The sequence below is a fragment of the Macaca fascicularis genome, chromosome 1, assembly GCF_037993035.2.
Source record: "Macaca fascicularis isolate 582-1 chromosome 1, T2T-MFA8v1.1".
NCBI lineage: Eukaryota > Metazoa > Chordata > Mammalia > Primates > Cercopithecidae > Macaca > Macaca fascicularis.
In genome coordinates, this window is record NC_088375.1 from 183,200,171 (window position 1) to 183,223,802 (window position 23,632).

At 43.3% G+C, this 23,632-nt stretch overlaps 1 protein-coding gene, 1 long non-coding RNA gene and 1 pseudogene across 22 annotated transcripts in view; 2 read left to right on the forward strand and 1 right to left on the reverse strand.

The window, feature by feature from the left end:
* The first annotated feature begins 2,998 nt into the window (after positions 1–2,998).
* LOC123571012 (U6 spliceosomal RNA) lies at positions 2,999–3,099 on the forward strand (annotated as a pseudogene).
* A 12,238-nt stretch (positions 3,100–15,337) lies between these two features.
* Positions 15,338–22,357, reverse strand: LOC102128870 (uncharacterized). Of its 2 annotated transcripts, none has more exons than XR_273813.5 (3): positions 22,138–22,357; positions 18,478–18,635; positions 15,338–17,019 (listed from the first exon to the last, which is right to left on the reverse strand). It is a non-coding gene; the product is annotated as an uncharacterized lncRNA (long non-coding RNA). The 2 variants fall into 2 exon arrangements; XR_006692187.3 differs by having other exon boundaries at positions 22,053–22,357.
* EPS15 (epidermal growth factor receptor pathway substrate 15) overlaps positions 21,336–23,632 on the forward strand; it is a 161,741-nt gene continuing 159,444 nt past the window's right edge. For all 20 annotated transcript variants that reach the window (XM_074006968.1, XM_074006963.1, XM_074006967.1 and 17 more), the window contains exon 1: positions 21,336–21,436. Coding sequence is in view for 12 of the 20 variants with exons in the window: in XM_015436018.4 (XP_015291504.3) it covers positions 21,404–21,436 (33 nt within the window). In the remaining 8 variants the exon portion in view is untranslated. The remainder of the gene's footprint in view (positions 21,437–23,632) is intronic.

A 23,632-nucleotide genomic window follows, 5' to 3' on the forward strand; every position in this document is an offset into this window, starting at 1 on the left:
TCCTCCCAGAGAGCCCAGCCTAAGTGAGGCCTGGTTAACTATTTGTTGCTTCTGCTGCAACAACTTGTGCTCAAATATCAGTCACCAAGCCTGCTGCATCCTCATCCTTGCAGAAAGACAGCACTGTGCTGACCGTCCCCACCCACACCCTTCTCTAACACAGCTGTCTGGACTAGGACTGGGAATATGACCCAAAGCCAAGCAACCCATGGGCTTGCCAATGACCTACAAATGTGTCTTGGCTCCCAAAATAGGAGTTGGACAAATCAATATTTCTCTCTCAGGAATCTGAATCAGGCAGCATGAGGTGATTGAGGCAATTAGCAGCAATAAAAACTATGACTAACAGGATGTAAAGAGAGAGGCCATGAGGTTGAGTAGGGGTATGTGTGGGAGGAGGAGTGTGGATGATGACAAGCCAAAGTGATAAAGAAGAAGAAATTATGAATGAACAGATCTATAAAGTAGAAAAGATAATATATGGATAGACAACAGATATTTCTACAGTTCCTTCTATGAACTGGAAACTGTTTGTCTCTGAACATAATGAAAGTGACTAAGACACAGCCTCTGCCTTCACAGCACTTAATTTTAGTGGGGAAGAGAGACAAACAAGCAAACAAACAAATAAATAATTATAATTTTTTTTTTTTGAGACAGAGTCTCACCTTGTTGCCCGGGCTGGAGTACAATAGCATGATCTCAGCTCACTGCAACCTCTGCCTCTCAGGTTCAAGCAATTCTCCTGCCTCAGCCTCCTGAGTAGCTGGGATTGCAGGTGCATGCCACCATGCCTGGGTAAATTTTTTTTGTATTTTTTTTGAGATGGAGTCTCATTCTGTTGCCTACACTGGAGTGCAGTGGCACTATCTTGGCTCACTGCAGCTTCCGCTTCCCGGGTTCAAGCAATTCTCCTGCCTCAGCCTTCCAAGTAGCTGGGATTACAGACGCCCGCCACCAAACCTGGCTAATTTTTGTATTTTTAGTAGAGACGGGGTTTCACCATGTTGGCCAGGCTAGTCTGGAATTCCTGACCTCAAGTGATTTGCCCACCTCGACCTCCCAAAGTGCTGGATTACAGGCATGAGCCACCACACCTGGCCAACAAATTTTTTTTTGTTTTGTTTTGAGACAGTCTTGTTCTGTCACCAGACTGGAGTGCAGTGGTGCTATCTTGGCTCACTGCAACCTCCGCCTCCTGGGTTCAAGCGATTCTCCTGCCTCAGCCTGCTGAATAGCTGGGACTACAGGCATGCACCACCACGCGAGCTAATTTTTTTTTTTTTTTTTTTTTTAAGTAGAGAAGGGGTTTCACAATGTTGGCCAGGATGGTCTTGCTCTCTTGACCTCGTGATCCGCCCACCTTGGCCTCCTAAAGTGCTGGGATTATAGGCACTTTAATCAGCTAACATATTGTTTCAAGGCTAAGAAGAAAACAAATATGGGGCCAAGATGGAACATATCAGGGAGGGACCTCCTTAAGAAATAGCATGATTCTAATTAATGGTGTCTAGCTTTAAAAAGAAACTTTTTTTAATTAAATGAAAATTAAAATGAGACCTGAAGAATGAGAAGGATCCAGCTGTGTGAAGATCAGAGAAAAGAGTATTTGATGTTTCTCAGAATAGGGGATTTAAAAGAAAAAAAGAAGAATACTTGAGATAGAAGATGTTTAAATACTTGAGATAGAAGATGCTGGCAGGAAAGAGTTTATCATGTTCAAGGAAGATGATGGGGGTTGGGGTGTGAAAGCCATGTGGATGGAGCAAAGGAAAAGAAAGGGAAGCATGAGATGAGTTTGGAGTTGTAGGAAGACGACATGTCACACAGACCTCTGCAGGCCTTGGTAAGGAGTTGGGAATTTAGTTCCAGTGTAGTGAGAAGTCATCAAATATTTGATGCTAGGTAGTGACATTATCTAGCATAGTGTGGCAGATAAGCTTGAAGGCTAAGAAGTCAACCTGGTTCAAACCTAAGTTCTACCATTTACTGGCTGTGTGCCCAAGCCCGTGTGACCTGGGGCAAATTTCTTAATCTCTCTGTGCCCTAGTTTCCTTATCTATAAAATTGAGGTAGATTTGGGTTTTACTTCATGGAGTTGTTGTATAGATTAGATATACGTAAAACAGTTCCTGGCACATAATAGACGTTAACAAATGTAAGCTCGTATTATTATTTTGTTTTTAGAAAAGTCATTGTAGCTGGTGTATGGAGAATGAATGTGGGGGCATAAAAGGAAGAGGGTAAAGAAAAGGTGAGGGGAGGCCAGTTATGAGGCTTACGAGTAGCCTGGGTAAGAGATGATGAGTGAAGTGATGGTGGTAGACACAGAGAGAAATTGACTAATTTGACATAATTTTGGAGGTAAAATTTTCATATTTTGCAGATGGATTAGACATGGGAGTTGAGGTACATGGAAGAATCAAGAATAACTTCTAGGTTTCTGGCTAGATTAACCAGGGGGATGGAAGGGACATTTGCAGATATTAGGAGCCAAGGCGAAGTAGGTTTGGCAGGGAAATTAGGAGTTCTATTTTAGACATGTTAAACCTGAGATGTCTTAAGACATCCAAGTGGACGTCTATTAGACAGTGGGTTATACATTTTGGAGACCAGAAGAGAGGTCTGGGATAAAGATATAAATTTGGAAGTCATTAGCATGATCAGCATTTGAAGACACAGAAATAGTTGAGATCATCTAGGAAGAGAGTCTGCAGAGAGAAGTGAAGAGAGCTAAGAAGAGTCTGGAGGATTTTAGGATGGTGGAATAGACAAGGAGAGTGAGGAAAGACCTGAGAGGAGAGAGTAAACCAGAAGAATGTGGTATCACAAAAACCAAGAGAGGAGAGGGTTTCAAGAAAATTGGAGCGGTCAGTTGAGTGGAAAGGTCAAATAAGACTAAGGAAAATATTGCTCACTGATGATCTTGGCAGGAGTAGGGTCAGTGAAGTGGGTGGTCTAAGTAAGAATTAAATAAGTTGAAGAATGAATTAGAGGTATGCTTGCTTTGACAGCATATTTACAAAAACATGGAATACAGAGAAAATTGGCTTGACTCCTACATAAGGATGACACATCTGTGAAGCATTCTATATGCTTTTTGTATGGATTTTAATTTTGTGACAATGTTTACCTTTACATATTTAAAAACAGAATTAAACGAACAAGAATGGAAGGGATCCTAAAACTGAATATAAACAGAAACAAGTGAACCAAACTATATTTAAATAAATAATATAATCACTCTGAAGGAAAAAAAAAAAAACTAATCCAAATACTTTTGAACCTAGTACTTGAATATACACCTTTTGTCAAAAAACAAAACAAAACTGCAAACAAATCTTGAACCATTTAGTAGATTGTTGTATTAGCAGAATGGATGTAGCGATTCTATTCTGTGTATATCTTATTTATTTATTTATTTGTTTGTTTTTGAGATGGGGTCGTGCTCTGTTACCTAGGCTGGAGTGCAGTGGTGCGATCTTGGCTCGCTGCAACCTCTGCCTTCCGGGTTCAAGTGATTCTCCTGCCTCAGCCTTCCTAGTAACTGGGATTACAGGCATGCACCACCATGCCCGGCTAATTTTTGTATTTTTTAGTAGAGATGGGGTTTCACCATGTTGGCCAGGTGGTCTTGAACTCCTGACCTCAAGCAATTTGCCAGCCTTGGCCTCCCAAAGTGCTGGGATTACAGGCATGAGCCACCATGCCCTGCCTATATCATAATTTTAAACAAATGAATAAAGACATTGATGTTGTTGAGAGCCTGAGTTCTTACTGTGGGAAAAGGGAGATGCAAATAAGGAATAGGAGAAAGAATCTTGTGGTGTTATATTGGAATTAAAGTATCAGTAACGAATTCTTTTTTTTTTTTGAGACGGAGTCTCGCTCTGTCGCCCAGGCTGGAGTGCAGTGGCCGGATCTCAGCTCACTGCAAGCTCCACCTCCCGGGTTTATGCCATTCTCCTGCCTCAGCCTCCCGAGTAGCTGGGACTACAGGTGCCCGCCACCTCGCCCAGCTAGTTTTTTGTATTTTTTAGTAGAGACAGGGTTTCACCATGTTAGCCAGGATGGTCTCGATCCCCTGACCTCATGATCCGCCCGTCTCAGCCTCCCAAAGTGCTGGGATTACAGGCTTGAGCCACTGCGCCCGGCCCAGTAACGAATTCTTAATTTAAAATGGTTGAACAGGGCTGGTCGCAGTGGCTCAAGCTTGTAATCCCAGCACTTTGAGAGGCCAAGGTAGGAGGATCACTTGAGGCCAGGAGATCAAGACCAGCCTGGGTAACATAGTGAGACCCCCTCTCTATAAAGAATTTAAAAATACTAGCTGAGCGTAGTGGCCTGTAGTCCTAGCCTATTCCAGAGGCTGAGGCATAAGGATCACTTGAGCCCAGGAGTTCAAATCTGCAGTGAGCTATGATAGCATGACTGCACTCCAGCCTGGGCAACAGAGTGAGACCCTGTCTCTGTTAAAAATAGTTATAATAATAATTAAACAAAATTAGGTTGTTATTTTTCCCCTTTGGCTCTGTTTACCAAAATGGCCTAGAAGCAATTACACTCCAGTAGGAATGAGCACATCTGATGCCCAGATCTTTGTTTCTAAATACCATTCCCCACTAAAGAGTGCTCTTTGGAGAAATGGCTGATTTTCAGACTAGGCAGTGAAAGTAGAAGATAAGCCTGGAACATCTTATTATACCAGAAAGCAAGAAGGTGTTAAAAAAAAAATGATGAAGACATGTCAAAAGGACACAGGAGCTGGTTTGAAGAGGCTCTCATTGGCCAAACCTGGGACAAGTTGAACATTTAAAAAATAATAAGGGTAATGGTTTATAACTCATTAAATAAACTAAGAATACATTAGTTTATACTCATGATAATAATTAGAGAGAAGGAAACATTCTTGCTTATAGTAGAATGCCAACTAAAAAATGTAGATGGAATGATAGAAGTAGAAAATCACCAGTTTGCAACTATCACAGTAATTGATTAAGACAAGAATTATCAATGAGTGTTGAAACCACTGGGTAAAAGTTTGAAGAGGAATAGGATATTTACATAGTTTCAAAGTCCCTCTCTACAGATTACCATTACTTACATAGGAAAAAATACTCTACAGTGAAGAAATCTGGTAGATACCACCTTAATCCACTGATCAAAGTGAACACCATCAATAATGGGACCAAGTGACACCATGTTTCTCCCCATATGATGCACTGAGAAGGACACAGCATCACATCACTAGTGTTTCTGCCTGGAAAAAAATGTAAATCCCTTCACGAGAAAACATGAGTCAAAGCCAAACGGGGAGACACTACAGAACACCTGGCCAGTACTCTTTAAAAATGTGAATATCTTGAATAATAGTGATAGACTGGGGAACTATTCTAGATTAAAGGAGACTGAAGAGTTATAACAGGCTGGGTGTGGTGGCTCACACCTGAAATTCCAGCACTTTGGGATGCAGAGACAGGGGGATCGCTTTGAGGCTAGGAATTACAGACCAGTTTGGGCAACATAACGAGACCCCGCCTCTACAATAATAATTTTTTAAAAAATTAGCCGGGCATAGTGGTGCATGCCTGTGGTACTAGTTAGCTAGTCTGGAAGCAGGGGTGGGAGGATCGCTTGAGCCCAGGAATTCAAGGCTGTAAGTGAGCTGTGATTGAATCACTGCCCTCCAGCCTGGGTGGCAGAGAGTGATCCTGTTTCTAAAAAATAATAATTATAAAAAAAAAAAACCTTTAAAAAAGGGATGACAGTTAAGTATAATGCATTACCTGTATCAGGCGCTGGATCAGAACCTGGGTGGGGGGAAATACTGTTGTATATTATAGGACATTATCAGGCCAATTAGTGAAAGTTGAATATGGACTGTATATAAGCACTATGTCAATTTAAAATTTCTGGATTTGGTCATTGTACTGAGTGAGTATGTAGGTATATAAGAGAATGTCCTTGTTCTCAGAAAATACACACTGAAATATTTAATACTGTAATATAAATGGCTCAGGAAAAAATATACATATCCATGTATATGCATGTAGACATATGCCCACACATGAGAACTTCTGGGGCATCTGGGAATTCTTTGTAATATTTCTGCAGCTCTTCTGCAAGTTTGAGATTATTTCAAAGTAAAAAGTTAAAAAATAAAGTGTAAGGCCAGGCACGGTGGTTCATGCCTGTAATCCCAGCACTTTGGGAGACAAGGGCGGCGGCGGGGTGGTTAACATTTGAGGTCAGGAGTTCGAGACCAGCCTGGCCAACATGGTGAAACCCTGTCTCTACTAAAAATACAAAAATTAGCCGGGCTTGGTGGTGACCTCCTGTAGTCCCAGCTACTTGGGAGGCTGAGGCAGGAGAATCACTTGAACCCATAGGCAGAGGCTGAAATGAGCCAAGATCAGCCCGATGCACTCCAGCCTGGGTGACAGAGTGAGATTATTATTTTATTTTTAAAAAATAAATAAAAAGTAATGATAATACAGCATGGATGAGGAAATAGAAACAGTATGGAGATAACTCTTTAGAAAATTTGGCTGTGAATAGGAGCAGAGAAATGGAGCCAGAAATAGAGTCAGGGTCATAAAATAGCTCTTTAAAGATAGAAGAAACTAGGTTTGTTCACTGATCAGAGAACCAAGATGGGCTTCAGTCTCTCCCTTTCGAGACGAGGGACTTAGATCAGACATCCTGTAAGGGCCTTTCCACCTCAGGCCCTTTGTGACTCTGACTCTCCTACCCTCTCCTAGACGCCAAGAGCACTTCTGAAAACACGTTTTATTCCTTAAACTGCAACCAGGAAAAGACATTTGGGCCACGACCACTTGAGGGCAGTAGAAAATGATGCTGCAGGCGATCCTGGTGGTTTTATTGTTTCGGTTGCTGGAACAAAACAAAGGCCTTCACATGATTTTCTCTCAAATGTCTTAGGGCAAATAAAGGTCCTGTGAACACACCACTTTTTCCAAATGATTTAAACAAGAAAAGCCCAACAAGTCATAACAGGGGGTTGAGGAGAGGAGTAAGAAGGTGAGAGGGTCTCACATCTTGAAAAAAGCTGGCACATATTGTAAGGTGAATAAAGAATAACTGATAACAGAAAAATTAGAGCCTGTCAGAATTGAAAGGGATCCTAGAGGAGGATGAATAGAGCCCCTTCGTTTTATAGGCAGGACCCTGGGTCCAGAGGAGGGAAGGGGCTTGCCCAAAGCCACAATGACATGGTAGAGAAATTAATGGTTTCAATACTCATCTGGTTAGCCTGTGAAGACAGAGATTCTGATATTTTCAAATGACATAATAAACGTCACTTGCAAAAAGCTTGGCCCCATCATTGGTACTGGTACTGAGTTCTGAAAACACTGTGACAGCACAGTTGTGAGGCTGTGTCTCTTGTGGCTTCCTCTTCCTGGGAGGATCTGACTGGTCACCTTTAATTCTTATCCACTTCCCAACGAGTCTGAATGCCCTGGACAGCATAGTTCTGATCCTATCCGACCTACTTCTCACCCCTTTCTGAGAGGAGCTTCAGATTGCTGAGGGATCTTAGACTTTCCTACCAACATTAGGGGATGAAGTTGAAGGCCATTTGGGAAAAAAAAAAAATGAATGACCATGTGACAGAACATTATTTAGAAAGAACCAACATTATCATTGCCATAGAGGGGAGATGATCTTAAAAGGACAATCAAAAAATCCAAAGCATAAAACTTCCCTAATATGACTTAGGGACATGATGGAGAATAAAATATACTAGACTGTTCAAAATTTAAAAACCAGTATGACTTCATAACATGACAAACAACTGGGATCAATTTTTTTTTTTTTTTGAGATGGAGTGTCCCTCTATCGCCCAGGCAGGAGTGTAGTGGCACAATCTCAGCTCACTACAACCTCTTCCTCCCGGGTTCAAGCGATTCTTGTGCCTCAGCCTCCTGAGTAGCTGGGACTACAGCATGTGCCACCACTCCCCACTACTTTTTATATTTTTAGTAGAGATGGAGTTTCACCATGTCGGTCAGGCTAGTCTCAAACCCCTGACCTCATGATCCACCTGCCTCGGCCTCCCAAAGTGCTGGGATCACAAGTGTGAGCCACCGCGCCCAGATGAGATCAATTATTTAGAATAATAACCTCTAACCCCTAACCTCACTATTATCTATTCCTCTGCTAAAAAAAAAAAAAAAAATTAAAAAATAAAAAAAAAATAAAAAATAAAAAATAAAAAGAAAGAAAGAAAGAAAGAAAGAAAGAAAGAAAGAAAGAAAGAAAGAAAGAAAGAAAGAAAGAAAGAAAGAAAATGCCCAGGCATTAGCCTGACATTCAAAATCCCTTGCCTGTTCCAGATAATTTTCTAGTCTCATGTCCTGCCATAGTTCCCACCCTGCACTCCAACCTCTGTTTTCTGAGCACTCACTGCAATGGTATAACTGTGGACATTTATTCAGGCCATGTTCTGCATTTGCTCCATCTTGAGGCTTGATTCAAATGCCACCTGCTTTGGAGGCTTTCCTTGATCTGACCCTCATGTTTACTCACAGCTTCCTTTTGGCTCCCACAGCCATTTCATGTACTTCCTCTTTTTTCTTTTTCTTTTTCTTTTTTTCTTGAGACAGAGTCTCGCTCTGTTGCCCAGGCTGGAGTGTAGTGGTGTGATATCCACTCACCGCAACCTCCGCCTCCTGGGTTCAAGGGATTCTCCTGCCTCAGCCTCCAGAGTAGCTGGGACTACAGGCATGCACCACCATGACGAGCTAATTTTTTGTAATTTTTTTTAGTAGAGATGGGGTTTCACCATGTTGCCAGGCTAGTCTCGAACTCCTGAGCTCAGGCAATCCGTCCACCTCAGCCTTCCAAAGTATTGGATTACAGGCGTGAGCCACTGCACCCGGCAGCATGTACTTCTCTTTAATATTTATTTCATTCTGTCTTGTCTTTCCCATCACAGAGTGAGCACTTAGAGGGCATGAACTGGGTCTTAATACTGTGATTTTTTTTTGGAGGTTGCTTCCAGTGATTAATAATCTACCAATAATCTTACTTATCTTTCTAACTCTCCTGTTTTTTCAGCTCACTCCTTCCAATGCCCTGACTCCAACACTTCTCTGATCCCTCCCTGGGCCTTACAATCCAGTGATCCTAATGTCTCTTCACCGTTCCTCACCTATCTTGTGTCTCACTTCCCTTTTTACCCATCTAAACTCCAAGGTCCGATGTTAAAATCACTCCCTTGATAGGTCCTCTTTTCTCTTGCCTCCTCTTGCATTCTCATTTTGCTTCACAAGATCCCTACCCTGAACAATCTAACTCTACCTACTCTCTGCCTTTGGGAAAGGGGATGAAGAAAAACCCACAACTGTGTCAACTGGACTCTTAAAATTCATCGCCACTGACCTCAAGTGGGCTTTTAGTGCTACCTGGGAATCATACTACATTTTCAAGTGCATCCACTTTTCCTAAATGCTTATTTCATAACTTTTTTCAAGCTTTTCATATCCTCTCCTTTTTCCTCCTTCTCAGCAGATAACCCAACCACCTGCATGCATGCCCACATACTCAGCCCTCTTCAGTATTCTCAAAGCCAATTCTTTCCCCTGCACTCCAACAATTCCCTCTCTTGCTTGTATCATCAGTGTTTCTTCTTCTACCAGATCATTCCATTCACTTTTTAAAAAATGCTACGTTGTTGCTCACCTTAAGAAAAAGTGAGCAATACCACCTCTCACCACACTACTAACACCCTGCCCCAAGCCATTATCATATCTGCATTATTGCAATAATCTTATATATGTTTTACCAATTTCTGCCCTTGTTTATCTACAGTTTATTATCCCACACCAGTCCAAATAATATTTTTTCTTTAAATGTTTTTATTCTTTTTTTTTTTTTTTTTTTAGTCAGAGTCTCGCTCTCTCACCAGGCTAGAGTGCAGTGGCGTGATCTTGGCTTACTGCAACTTCTGCCTCCCAGGTTCCAGTGATTCTCCCGCCTCAGCCTCCTGAGTAGCTGGGATTACAGGCACATGCGCCACCACTCCCAGCTAGTTCTTTTGTATTTACAGTAGAGGCATGTTTTCACCATGTTGGTCAGGAGTTGGTCTCAAACTCCTGACCTCAGGTGATCTGCCTGTCTCGGCCTCCCAAAGTGCTGGGATTACAGGCATGAGCCACCATGCCTAGCCTTATTTTTTTTTCTTTTTTGCAATGGAGTCTCGCTCTGTTGCCGAGGCTGGAGTGCAGTGGCCTGATCTTGGCTCACTGCAGCCTCAGCCTCCCGGGTTCAAGTGATTCTCCTGCCTCAGCCTCCCGAGCAGCTGGGATTCCAGGCATTTTGATATTTTTAGTAGAGGCAGGGTTTCACCATGTTGGCCAGGCTGGTCTCAAACTGACCTCAAGTGATCCACCTGCTTTGGCCTCCCAAAGTGCTGGGATTACAGGTGTCAGCCACTGCACCAGGCCATAATTTTAATTTTTTTTACAGGCAGGGTCTCAGTCTGTCACTCAGGTGGAGTGCAATGATGCAATCATAGCTCACTGCAGCCTCAAACTCTTGGGCTCACCACGCCTGGCTAATTTTTTTTTTTTTTTTTTTTTTTTTAGAGACAGGGTCTTGATATGTTGTTCAGGCTGGTCTTGAACTCCTGGGTTTCAAGGAATCCTCCCACCTCAGCCTCCCAAAGTGCTGGGATTACAGGTGTGAGCCACCATGCCTGGTTTATTTGTCTTTTTATTGTTGAGTTGTAAGGGTTCTTTATATATTCTCGTTAGAATTCACTTGTCAGATATTTGATTTGTAAATATTTTCTCCCATTCTTTGGATTGTCTTTTCACTTTCTTGACAGTGTCCTTCAAAGTACAGAAGTTTTGATGACATCCATTTTATCTAATTTTTCTTTTGTTGCTTGTGCTTTAAGGTGTTATATCTAAGAAATCATTGCCTAATCTAATAAAGATGATTTACATCTATGCTTTCTTCTTAGAGTTTTTTTTTTTTTTTTTGAGACGGAGTCTCGCTCTGTCGCCCAGTCTGGAGTACAGTGGCGTGATCTCGGCCCACTGAAAGCTCTGCCTCCCGGGTTCACGCCATTCTCCTGCCTCAGCCTCCCGAGTAGCTGGGACTACAGGCACCCACCACCACGCCTGGCTAATTTTTTGTATTTTTGGCAGAGACGAGGTTTCACCATGTTAGCCAGGATGGTCACCATCTCCTGACCTCGTGATCCACCCACCTCAGCCTCCCAAAGTACTGGGATTACAGGCATGAGCTACCGCGCCTGGCCAATATTTTGCAGTTTTTATTTGCAAATCTTGTATTTCTATTAAATTTACTCTTAAGTATTTTTTCTTTTTGATGTTATTGTAAATGGAATTGATATTTTTTATTCTTTATTTTTGAGACAGTCTGGTTCTGTCACCCAGGCTGGAGTGCAGTGGCGTGATCTGGGGTCACTATAACCTCTGCCCGGGAGAGCTGAAGTGGTTGTCCCACCTCAGCCCCCTGAGGAACTGGGACCATGGGTGCACACCACCATGCCCGGCTAATTTTTGCATTTTTTTTTGTAGAGACAGGGTTTCACCATGTAGCCCAGGCTGGTCTCAAACTCCTGACCTCAAGCGATCCACCCACCTTGACCTCCCAAAGTGCTGGGGTTACAGAGGTGAGCCACTGTGCCAGGCCAGAACTGATTTTTTAATTTCATTTTCAGTTTTTTTCTCCCTCGAGATAGAGTCTCACTCTGTCACCCAGTCTTGAGCGCAGTGGCGGGATCTCAGCTCACTGCAACCTCTACCTCCTGGGCTCAAGCAATTCTCCTGCCTCAGCCTCCCAAGTAGCTGGGACTTACAGGCATGAGCCACCATACCTGGCTATCATTTTCAGATTATTCATTGCTAGTGTATAAAAATATAATTGATTTTTCTATATTAATGTATCTTGCAACTTCGCTGAACTCATTTATTCCAATAGATTTTTCTTTCTTTAGGATTTTCTATATATACAAGATCATCTCATCTGCAAATATTGTTTTACTTCTTTTTCAATAAGGATGCTTTTTATTTTTTTCTTGCCTAATTGCCCTGGCTGGAAACTCCAGTGTAATGCTGAATAGAGTTACCTTTCTTGTTTTTGTTTTTGAGACAGAGTCTTGCTCTGTCACCCCCAGGCTAGAGTTCAGAGGCATGATCTTGGCTTACTGCAGCCTCTGCCTCGTAGGTTCAAGAGATTCTCGTGCCTCAGCCTCCCGAGTAGCTGGGCATACAGTCGTGCACCACAGCACCTGGCAAATTTTTTTTTTTTTTTTTTTTTTTGTATTTTTAGTAGAAATGGAGTTTTGCCATGTTGACCAGGCTGGTCTCGAACTCCTCACCTCAAGTGATCTGCCCGCCTCAGTCTCCCAAAGTGCTAGAACTACAGGCATGAGCCACTGTGCCCGGCTGAGTTACCTTTCTATAACATGATTTTGGATTTTTATTTTCCTTCCTGGGAACCTTTCAATGACTCCACATTGCCCTCAGAATAGACTTCACTTTTTATTCGCTTACAAGGCCAATTTAAATCTCACCCTAGGCAGGCACCCAGGCACCCAGGCAGTGACTCATGTCTGTAATCCCAGCACTTTGGGAGGACTGAGACAGGAGGATTGCTTGAGCCCAGGAGTTCAAGACCAGCCTAGGTAACTTAGTGAGACCCAGTCTCTATAAAAAATAAAAATATTATCCAGGTATGGGAACATGTGTCTGTAGTCCCAGCTGCTTGGGATGCTGAGGTGGGAAATTACCTGAGCCCAGGAGTTTGAGTCTACAGTGAGCTATGATTGCACCACTGCACTCCATCCTGGGTGACAGAGTGACTCCCTGTATCTAAAAAAATTTTTTTTAAAAAGATAACCCAATTCTTAATCATCGTCATCATCCTCATCATCACCATCATCATTGGATAGTCCCCATTTGTTGAGCACTTACTCCCCATGTCTCAGATACTATGCAAAGTGCTTTATAATCATTGTCTATTTAATTCTTTTACTCATTCTGTATGGTAGTCTGCATGAAACTGAGGGTCAAAGAGTTTTAATAACTTGACCATGGTGTTGTAGCTTGTAAGTGGAGGACCTTGATTCAATGTCAAATTTGATTCCAAAGTCCATCTTAACCATTGTCCTGATGTTAGGGCTCTTAGTGTATAATTCTTACTTTTAAAAGGGTAAATAGGCCAGGTGTGGTGGCTCATGCCTGTAATCCCAGCACTTTGGGAGGCCGAGGTGGGCAGATCACGAGGTCAGGAGATCAAGACTATCCTGGCCAACTTGGCAAAACCCCGTCTCTACTAAAAATACAAAAATTAGCCAGGTGTGGTGGCGCGTGCTTCTAATCCCAGCTACTCAGGAGGCTGAGTAGGCAAGAGAATCGCTTGAACCTGAGAGGCAGAGGTTGCAGTGAGCTGAGATGGTGCCACTGCACTCCAGTCTGGTGACAGAGTGAGACTCAAAAATAAAAATAAAAGTAAAAATAAATAAATAAAAAAAAAGGATAAAATAGATTCCTGATTGGGTGCTTAAAAAAAAATCCAGGCCACTAGATTTTAAAATGCCATCAACAGAAAACAATAAGAATCTCCTTTGCTTCCAGTGGTGATTATGAATCTCTTGAGCTAGTTTTGGGAATCTCTTGAGCTACTTTCCCCAGTGACATAAACCAACATTACCACCACCTGCTAAATGACAGATGTTGAACTAGGCTCTCTCACACCAGTTGTATCATTTAACTTTCCCCAAAATCCTCAGAAGTAAGAATATCCTCATTTTACAAAAAAAAGAATCTCCAGAAAGAAACATTTCTCTCAACCTCTTATAGTCCAGTCATGAGTCCCTCTGGGTATTTTCTAACACCCCTTCCACCTTTCTCTGCTAGTTCCTCTCTCTCATCTCTACCATGCTCCATTTCACCAAACATCTTGCTCTTCTGGGCTTAGATGACACATATTTTACCCACGGTAGGCCATGTTCAGGTGCTTGATGAGAAGTCTCTGTAGGGTTTTAACCAGGAAAATAATAAGATCTGGTTTATGTTTTAGAAAGGTCATTCAGGCAGAGTGCAGTGGTTCACCCCTGTAATCCCAGCACTTTGGGAGGCCAAGACAAGTGGATTACGTAAGTCTAAGAGTTTAAGACCAGCCTGGGCAATGCGGCAAAACCCTGTCTCTACAAAAATACAAAAATTAGCTGGGTGTGGTGGTGTGAACCTGTAGTCCCAGTTACTCTGGAGGCTGAGGTAGGAGGATCAACTGAGCCTGGGAGATGGAGGCTGCTGTGAGCTGAAATTGAACCAGTGCACTCCAGTCTCGCTGACAGAGTGAGATGCTATCTCATAAAAAGAAAAAAAAGATCATTCAAGCTGAGGCAAGAGGATTGCTTAAGCCCAGGAGTTCAAAACTGCAGTGAGCCATGATCGTCCCACTGCACTGCAGCCTGGGTGATGTAAATAAAAATAGATTATTCAGTTTATGATATGGAGAATGAACATAGGCAAAATCATGGAAGTGGGGATATTGGTTAAGAAACTTGGCCGGGCGCGGTGGCTCAAGCCTGTAATCCTAGCACTTTGGGAGGCCGAGACGGGTGGATCACGAGGTCAGGAGATCGAGACCATCCTGGCTAACACGGTGAAACCCTGTCTCTACTAAGAAATACAAAAAACTAGCTGGGCGAGGTGGCGGGCGCCTGTAGTCCCACCTAATGTAGTCCCAGCTACTCGGGAGGCTGAGGCAGGAGAATGGCGTAAACCCGGCAGGCGGAGCTTGCAGTGAGCTGAGATCCAGCCACTGCACTCCAGCCTGGGCGACAGAGCGAGACTCCGTCTCAAAAAAAAAAAAAAGAAAAAAAAAAAAGAAACTTTAGCAGTGGTCCAAGAGAAAGGCCATGGTAGTGGAGATAGTAAAAAGTGGTCAGACCTGGAAATTAGGATTTTGGATATATATTGGAGATTGAGCCGACAGAACTTGCTGGTAGATTGGACTCGGGCTATGAGAGAAAGCACAGAATCAAGGAAGAAAAGTGATGAAGGCCTGAACAAGGCATCCTCTATTTGTGCTATAATGTGAGATGTCATGGGTTTAAACTGAGACACAACTGTGATTATGGCTTTGAAAATCTTTGACTGAAAGAGTTGTCTATTTGCTATTTTGTGTTTGTGGGGGAGATATATTAACTTTTCGCAATGACATAAACCAACATTATCAGCACCTGCTAAGTGACAGATACTGAACCAGGCTCTCTCACACTAGTTACATAATTTAACTTTCCCCGAAACCCTTAGAAGTAAGAATATTCTCATTTCACAAAAAGGGAAACTAGACTTAGTTTATGATTTGACAAAGGTCAGGCAGCCAGTCAAATGGGGCTGAGCTGAGATTTGAAACCAAATTTGACTCTGAAGCCCATGCTCTTGTTATTGCACTGATTCGGAATCAGAATTCCTCAAACCTTTTTCCTCGTCACTTGAAGTCTTCTGTTGCCTCTCATGTGCCCTACTTTAGAGCCCAAGTCTGGCAAACAGGACAGCTTTGTTCTGTCTGTAGCCCATCCTCTGACTTGCCTTGTGATTTAGGGCAAGCTTCTTAATTTGATGGTGTCTCAGCATTCACACATGGTAAGCAGGGCTAGTAATTACCTACGGAGAAAATGCTTTGAAACCTGTAGATGAAAGACCCTGCAGCCATGAGTGCAAGGTTTCTTTCCTGTGGTGTTCCTTTTGGTTTCTTAAGGCTTCCAGGACTCTTCATAAAGGACAGAGAGGAAAGGAAGGACATAGGGCAAGGGCAAAACAGTGTTTGCTTTCTCACTAGAAGCCAATGGCCTTTGGGGACATAAGTATAATAACCTCTCTTACTGTATAGTACTCAATAAATATTACAAATGGATTAAATAAATGGTATTTAAAAAACCATTAAGTGGGCTTTGGAAGGCCACTGGAAACCTTTAAAAATATTTTCTATTTTTATGCTCTGGTCACTTAAACCCTACATGTTCTCCAGTAGGAAGAAAAAGGAGCTAATGCTTATCTAGTTTCTGCTGTGTGCCAGGCTTTCACATGAACCTTCATTTAATCATTGTAATGGCATGAGCAGGTAGGTATTATTATTACTTTCAGTTTACAGGAGAGAAAACCACGACTTGGTATAGTTCCTGACTTCTGCAAAGTCACCAAACAAAGAACCTGCAGGACCAAAACCGGACCAACCTGGGCCTTCCCAGTCCTAAACTCAAGTTCTTCCCAGGGCATCCCATTGCCCTGAAAAGTTAGCAATGATGACAATTTTGAACTGTCCTATCACACCCTGCATGTGTGTGGCATTTACAAATCTCTTACTGCTTGTTATTTCCATGGCTCAGTCCCTGGCACAGGGATGGTTATTTGCGTAGCACAATTGTTGTTATTGTGCCGCCTCACATATTCTTTCTGCCCTGTGCAAACGCGAACAATGATGGACTATATTTATGAAACCAGCAGCTTAGAAGGATGAGCTTCAGATTACCATAAGAATTGTAGTAAGATTTTAAAATATAGTTTAGCACCATCTATATGGAAAGCCCATCTCTCAAAGTCTCATGCAAATCAACTGTCTCTTTGTGTATTTGGAGAGTTCCTCATTTTTTTTTTTCATAGTCTCTATCACCTCACATTTCTGAACTTTCTAGATGCTGATATTACAGAAACACAGTGTTCATGAAGCATTGATATGACAGTTGCCTCTAAAAGCTGGAAAATAAGAAAAATAAAAATAGTCTTCATTTCCTTTAAGGATGGATTGGGGAGGGGGGTTGGAGTTAGAGTAGGATAGAAAGATGGTTGGTGACAAAGCTGTTTATGATTTAAGGTCTCCTCTTTAGGCTCATCCTGGGTTTAGGTTTATCGTAAATCCAGAGCCTCATCTTCAGCTTCCCATGTTCAAGGCACCATTTTAACAAGTTTTCTTGGGTGGTGATTAATATCTGCAGGACACCAGCAACACACCCTAGGAAAAAGTGCATTTGAGTCAGAAGACCTGTGTATAATTCCCAGCGTTGTCATTATGAATTTGGACAAATTCCTCTTCTGTTAAAAAAAGATTAAAAATAACCCTTGTAGAGCTGTTTTGAGGAATAAATGAAATAATGCACATTAAAACAGCAATTTGCCTGGGTGCAGTGGCTCACACCTATAATCCCAGCACTTTGGGAGGCCAAGGCAGGAGGATGGCTTGAGCCCAGGAATTGAAGACCAGCCTGGGCAACACAGCAAGACACTGTCTCAAATTAAATAAATAAATAAATAAATAAATAAATAAAAAGAAAACAGCAATTGTTGTCTATTAGTATTCAGATTTAAGTCATCAGATACAACTTTATTTACCTAGGGAACATCTACTTTTTCAATGACTGGGATATGTCAGTTGTTCAAAGCACCCCCATTCTTATTTATTTATTTATTTTTATTTGATTGGTTAAAAAAAAAAAAAAAAAAGAGAGACGAGGTCTCACTATGTTGCCCAGGCTGGTCTTGAACTCCTGGGCTCATGGAATCCTCCTGCCTCGGCCTTCCAGAGTGCTAGAATTACAGGTGTGAGCCACCTGGTCTGGTCTGGCACCCCCTATTTATGTAACTAATATATCTGTCAAACCAACTTAATTGTTGGAGGGTTGCCTGAAGGGTGGAGAGTTAAATAGTGATCTTGAAGAATGGTATCTATAGCTACTACTTATTGAACATCTAGTCCAGGCCAGTCCCTTTGATAGGCCATTATACATGAGCTCTAATCCTTAAACCATCCATATAAAGTAGATATTACTACCTTCAATGTTATAATGAGGAAAATGAGGCTTAGTGACCCAGAGACGTTAAGTTGTCCTAGAAAAAAACAGATAAATTCTTCTTGTCTGCTCCATGCAGCTCATTCTTGTTATAATGAGTTAGATTATAACATATATTCGATTGCTACATTTTCCTCTCCTAAAATAGATTTGGGATATGACCCAGTGCTCTGATGAGATCTGGGACACACATTTGCAAATTGTCATTGGTTTGTCATTTAAAAAAAAAAAAAACCTCTCTCAGAAGTTCTAGGCCTTTTTTGGGAGTTTGGCCTACTCTCTTCCCTATAGACATGCTCCCATCCCCCATTACATGTCATTAATTTAAACCAGAACCTACGAATGAGGAAAGAAGCCACTACAAATTATTGGTAGTCTGGAGGGGGATGTGGGGCAATACCCCTATAAAGATTTTAAGGGAGTTTTCCCTTGCTGGGGCATCTGATTCTTTCTATTTTTTGTTAATCAAGACCCACACCTGCTGTCAACGCTCTTACTTATAGAAGTTATTTATAAAATAGTTGTTCCTTGATTTTCTTATGGGGATAAAGTGAAGATCCAAATAACAATTATATATGAGATTGTATTCAGTTCAATTCAACAAACTTTTATAATGTACTTACTGAACATTAGAAGTTGTGCTAGAGTCTATAAATAAAAACACCTGGCCGGGTGCGGTGGCTCACGCCTGTAATCCCAGTGCTTTGGGAAGCCGAGGCAGGCAGATCACTTGAGGTGAGGAGTTCGAGACCAGCCTGGCTAACATGGTGAAACCCCATCTCTACAAGGAAAAAAAAAAAAAAAAAAAATATATATATATATATATATATATATATATATGCTAGTGTAGTGGCGGGTGCCTGTAATCCCAGCTACTCATGAGGCTGAGGTACAAGAATCGCTTGAACCCAGGAGGCGGAGGTTGCAGTGAGCCGAGATTGCGCTGTTGCATTCCAGCCTGGGTGACAGAGTGAGACCTTGTCTCAAAAAAAAAAAAGAAATAAAAATAAAACATTTATAAACTGTGAAAAGTAATACTGTATACATACAAGGTATTATTTATTTGAGATGGGGTCTCTCTGTGTTGCCCAGGCTGAATTTGTGCTCTGTGCAACTGCCTCAGTCTCCTGTGTAGCTGGGACTATAGGCATGTGCCACCATGCCTGGATAAGGTGTGACTTTTGACTTAATATAAATCATATAAGAGTTATAACAGTAATAATTCCTTACATTTCCTATATGAGAAACTGAAGCTCATATATGAGAAACTGAAGCTCAGAGAGGTTAAATGGTTTGCCTGAGGTCACACTCTAAGTGATTCTTAATATTCTCTTCGCTACTCCCACTGCCTTTCCAGGAAATTATACAGCAGGGATTCCACCTTATTTATCTGAGAGGAATATCTTACATCTCACATGGTTTGGAGGAGTCTCCTTGAATAGCAAGTGAAATTATACTCCCCAAAGCAATTTGCTCCATGATTTTCAGATTTCATAATTTGTGTAGCTACAAGTTTAGGCACTTTCGTATACGTTATTTCATTCATCCTCACAACAACCCTAAGGGTACACAACTAGTGAATGGGAGAGCCAGGACTGGAACCTGGATATTCCTAATGTCTGAGCCCTATTTATTTAACTATACTATGTGTCTTTGGCTATTAGTTGTATAACCTTGCGCAAATCACTAAGCCTCTGTGACCCTGCATGACCTCATTTGTAAAGTGAGTATGATGATTATTTCCTTTTAGAATTGTGAAGCTCAAATGTGCTAATATAAAGTAGAAAACACCAGTAGAAACATCGGTTGTGGTTATGGCTGATAAATGTACCAAAGTGAAGTAATGTAAAACAGTATCTCTTATTCTTTCTTCAGTTAAAGAGATTAACAGCAAAAAAGAAGCCAAGGAAGATGCTCTTGAATAAGTGGTTACTCACCAGACCTATACGGCTTGCTTTTGTTAGCTGGCCTTTGCCAGAAGGGGTCTGAGTATAATTAGGAGTTCCTGGGGAAATTTCTGGAATGGTTTGCTTGTGGCGCCAATAGTCTAAAAACTTAGGTGGGGCTAACTCCATCCTGGGTCTTGTTCAGTTGTCCCTCCTACTACGGGGACTGCTATGATAATGGTAATGGGCGTAGGCCTGATAGAGTTGTGGTTTGTTGTCATGGGAAGCCAACGTAACTAAGAAATTTAGACCAATTCGGGCAAATACATTTATTGAGATCTCTGTGGTAGGCTCAACTATGAGGGAGAGATAGTAGTGAGTCAGCCCCTTGTCCTCAAGGATTTTACAGTGCAGTGAGGTGGAGACAAGCCCTCAACTAACGCTTACAAATAAGGCAGAGTATAAAAAAGGTTGCATCAGAACAACTTAGAGGTGGGGTGTGGAGTTCCTAGAAGGCGTCTTGAAGTAGGTGGTATATACTCTGAGCCTTTGAAGATGAATTTCAAGTAACTGGGTATTCCAACTGAAGACTGGCAGCATCAGAAGGTGTAGGATGTGTTATGTTTAATATAGGCAGGAACGAAGGCCTTTACTGAGCACGTACTGTAATGCTAGGGTCTGACGATATAGAAATACATTGAAAACAGTTCTTGCCATTGAGGAGCTCTTAATCTAGAGGGATAGATAGGTGTAAACTGTCATTAGGGTGATGACTTCACAAGGTAGAGAAGAAAGCTTATAAAGGAGAGTGTGTAACTTTGACATGAGGAGGAGAAAAAGATACTTTGCAAAGGAAGTAATACTTGAATTATGCCCTGAGAAAGGAGGAGTTTGCCAAGTGGACAATGAGAGAAGCTAGGAGCGCTACAAGCACCAGCGTTCCCTTGTTAAACAATCTAAGTGTGACAGGCACCGGGCAAATACATTTTTGCTTCCCCTTTCCAAATGGATTTTGGCTGTGGGAAGGAATGACTTAATGTCTTTTTCAATATACTAGCAGATGGTTAAATAAAGGTTTTACAGTCAGATTTGGATCCTAATTCAGCTATATAATTAGCTATATGACCTTAGTAAGACACTTGTGTTTCAGTTCCTTCATTCATACAATTCAAAAAATAAGAGTCTAGTACAGAGCCTGGCATATATAAAGTGCCATTATTATTTTCTATCATTATCTCATTTAGTCCTTGTAACCAACTTGGCCTCTGGTTATAATTTCCCCCATTTTTCAGAAGCAGGAGCTCAGCGTAGGTAGGTGGCCTGTCTGAAGTTCACAGGCCAATCTGGAGTCGCCTCCGCAGCCCGTCCGCTTTAATTTTATGTCCGCCCCGGGTTTTCCCAGGCGACCCCGGGGCAGGCTCTGGTCCAGCGGCTGAAACTCCGGTGCCAGGGTTTGGGCGGCGCCGCGGCCTGCTCCGGCGGGCGGGCAGGCGGGCGGGGCCAGGCGGGGCGGGGCGGGCGTGAGGAGGGAAGTTGTGGAAGTTAGGGGAGACGCCCGCCCGCCCGCCCCGGCCTCGCCTACGGCCGCTCCCTCCGCCTCCTCCCCGCCCCGAGCCCCAGTCAGCCGGTCCTTCCTTCCCTTCCCTTGCATGATGGAAACACCATGGCTGCGGCGGCCCAGCTTTCTCTGACACAGGTAACGCCACACGCCCGTCCGCTGGGCTCGGCCGGCCGGTGCCCCCTCCCCCACCGCCCTCAGCTTCGTCGACCCGGGCAGCTTCTCGGCTTGTGGGCCGGGCGGCCGGTGTGTGTGAGGGAAAGCGGGTGCGACTGCGGGAGGCGCCCTCCGGAGCCGGAGCCCCGCTGCGGCCGCCGCGACCTCGCCCAGGGTCGTCGGGCGCCCCCTGCCCCGTCCCGCGCGGCCCTCGCCACCCTCTGCGCCGCCGCCCTCCGCGCCGCCGCCGAGTGGACTATGACCCGGCCGCGCTCTGCCGGTGCCGGGCTGGTTCGCGGGGGGCAGCTTTCACCCACCCAGGAAGTTTCCTCCCACCGGGCCGCACGCACCCCAGGTGAGCTCCTGTTGAGCTCGCGCGGGCCGGCCGCACCCCCGGGCCGCACGAGGCTTGCTCGCTGGGCCGGCTGCGCGCCGCCCCCAGTTGGAGTTGCCTTCCAGAGCCGGACGCCCAGGTCCCCCAAGCCAGTCTTTCCTCTCCAGACCTGCCTTTCCCCCAGAGTCCGACGGAAACCCTCCCCAGCAATTTAATGTAGTTAGCTTCGCCTCCAAAGAAGTCTCATCCTACTCAACTACCTACTTTGCCAGCCCCTTCCTCCGTTCAGCCTCTCTCCCTCCTCATCAGGTTTCCTTCTGGGTCAGACCCCCGATGCCGCCTTTCCTACCCACGTCTGCTTCCACTTCCACTTCCACTTCCCCTCGGGGGTTCCCGCCTGATCGCTGTCCCAGTGGATCCCTTTAATGGGTGTGGTGGCTCCGCCAGTCTTGGTGCCAGGAACGGCCGCCCGGGGAGCACTTCTCCTGGGGGAATCCTCAGCAAAACGTGTTGTCGAGCTTCCCTCTTGCCTCGTTGCTTCCTGTCAAAGTCCAGTCCTTGTGCTTCTCAGAAAACCTCTAAACATCACTCACGCTGGGAACCTGGTCCCTCCCTCTCTGTAAAGAAGCCAATTACAATGTAAACATGGTGTCCGGGATGATAAAGTGACAGGCACCTGACAGCCCTTTCCTGCTGCTCTGACCCAAACTCGCCCCCACGTCTCCTTCTCAGAAGGTTCTCTCCAGGGCTGGTGGCGCGTGCTTCCCGATTGGGGCCCACCCCGTCTTTCTTGCCTGCATTGTGGTATCTCCCTGCCATCTTGTACTCTCCTTGGCCTAGATTCGTCGGTGCTTCTAAGGCTTTAGCGCTGGGATAGGGGCAAACATTTCGGCAGTGCAGTTTTCTGTGTTTAAAATCAAGAGGCTTTGGGGTGCTTTGCCTAGCACTAGGATAGAGAGAAAAAAATGTTTTCTCAAACCGAGAGTCACGTACATGCTTCATGTAAAATAACTAACTCGTGTTTGCAGAATTCTAGGTGTCATAAGGGAAGTCTGTTTCCCAGTTTATTTGGTGGTGGTGGTGTTTGTCCTGTCCTGCCAAGCAGATAACAAGGGGGGGAAGAACCCTTTAACATGGAATGTGGTGGTTTAATCTTGGTTATGTATGTTTGGAAGGGTCCTCCCAAAACTCCAATTTGAACAACAACAGCACTGACTTTTAGGTATTCACTTTCTGAGAGTGTAGTTAGTGACTTGCATTAAACAAGATCCCTGTTGGCAGGCTGTTGTTTTCTGGCTCTGTTGGCCAATTCTGGCAGGAGTTTTGCCTTCTTGAAGGTTTTGTGCTCTTGAAGACTTCCGTAAAATTGCATCTCAGTTGTGTACATACTTTATTCTCTCCCTGGGTAATACCATGTTTTTAGCTTCTATTTACTATCATTCATCTCTGGAGAATTGCTTCAGGCTCTGTCAGTTTTATAGCCATTTAAAAAATTTACATATGTTCTTGGGTTATATATTTAGGTATTAATGTGTACACAGTAAGAACGGAGTCAGTAGTAGCTATTATCCTTCAGTGCCTCACACATGAGAGAATATACATTGGTGGTTAATTTTTATTGATAATTCAAATAAGTAAATTCAGAATATTCTGATTTTAAAACATGAAGAGGCAATAAGAGGAATTACGAAGGCACAGGAAAAAAAAAACATTTCTAGTCGCTAGTATACCCCAGTGTGCCTCCTTATTATTTCAAAACTTTGCAGATTTGTGGTTTTTAAATTTAATTTTAATTTTTTATAACTGCCTGAGCCCAATACACTAAGTAACAATGCAGCTTGGTT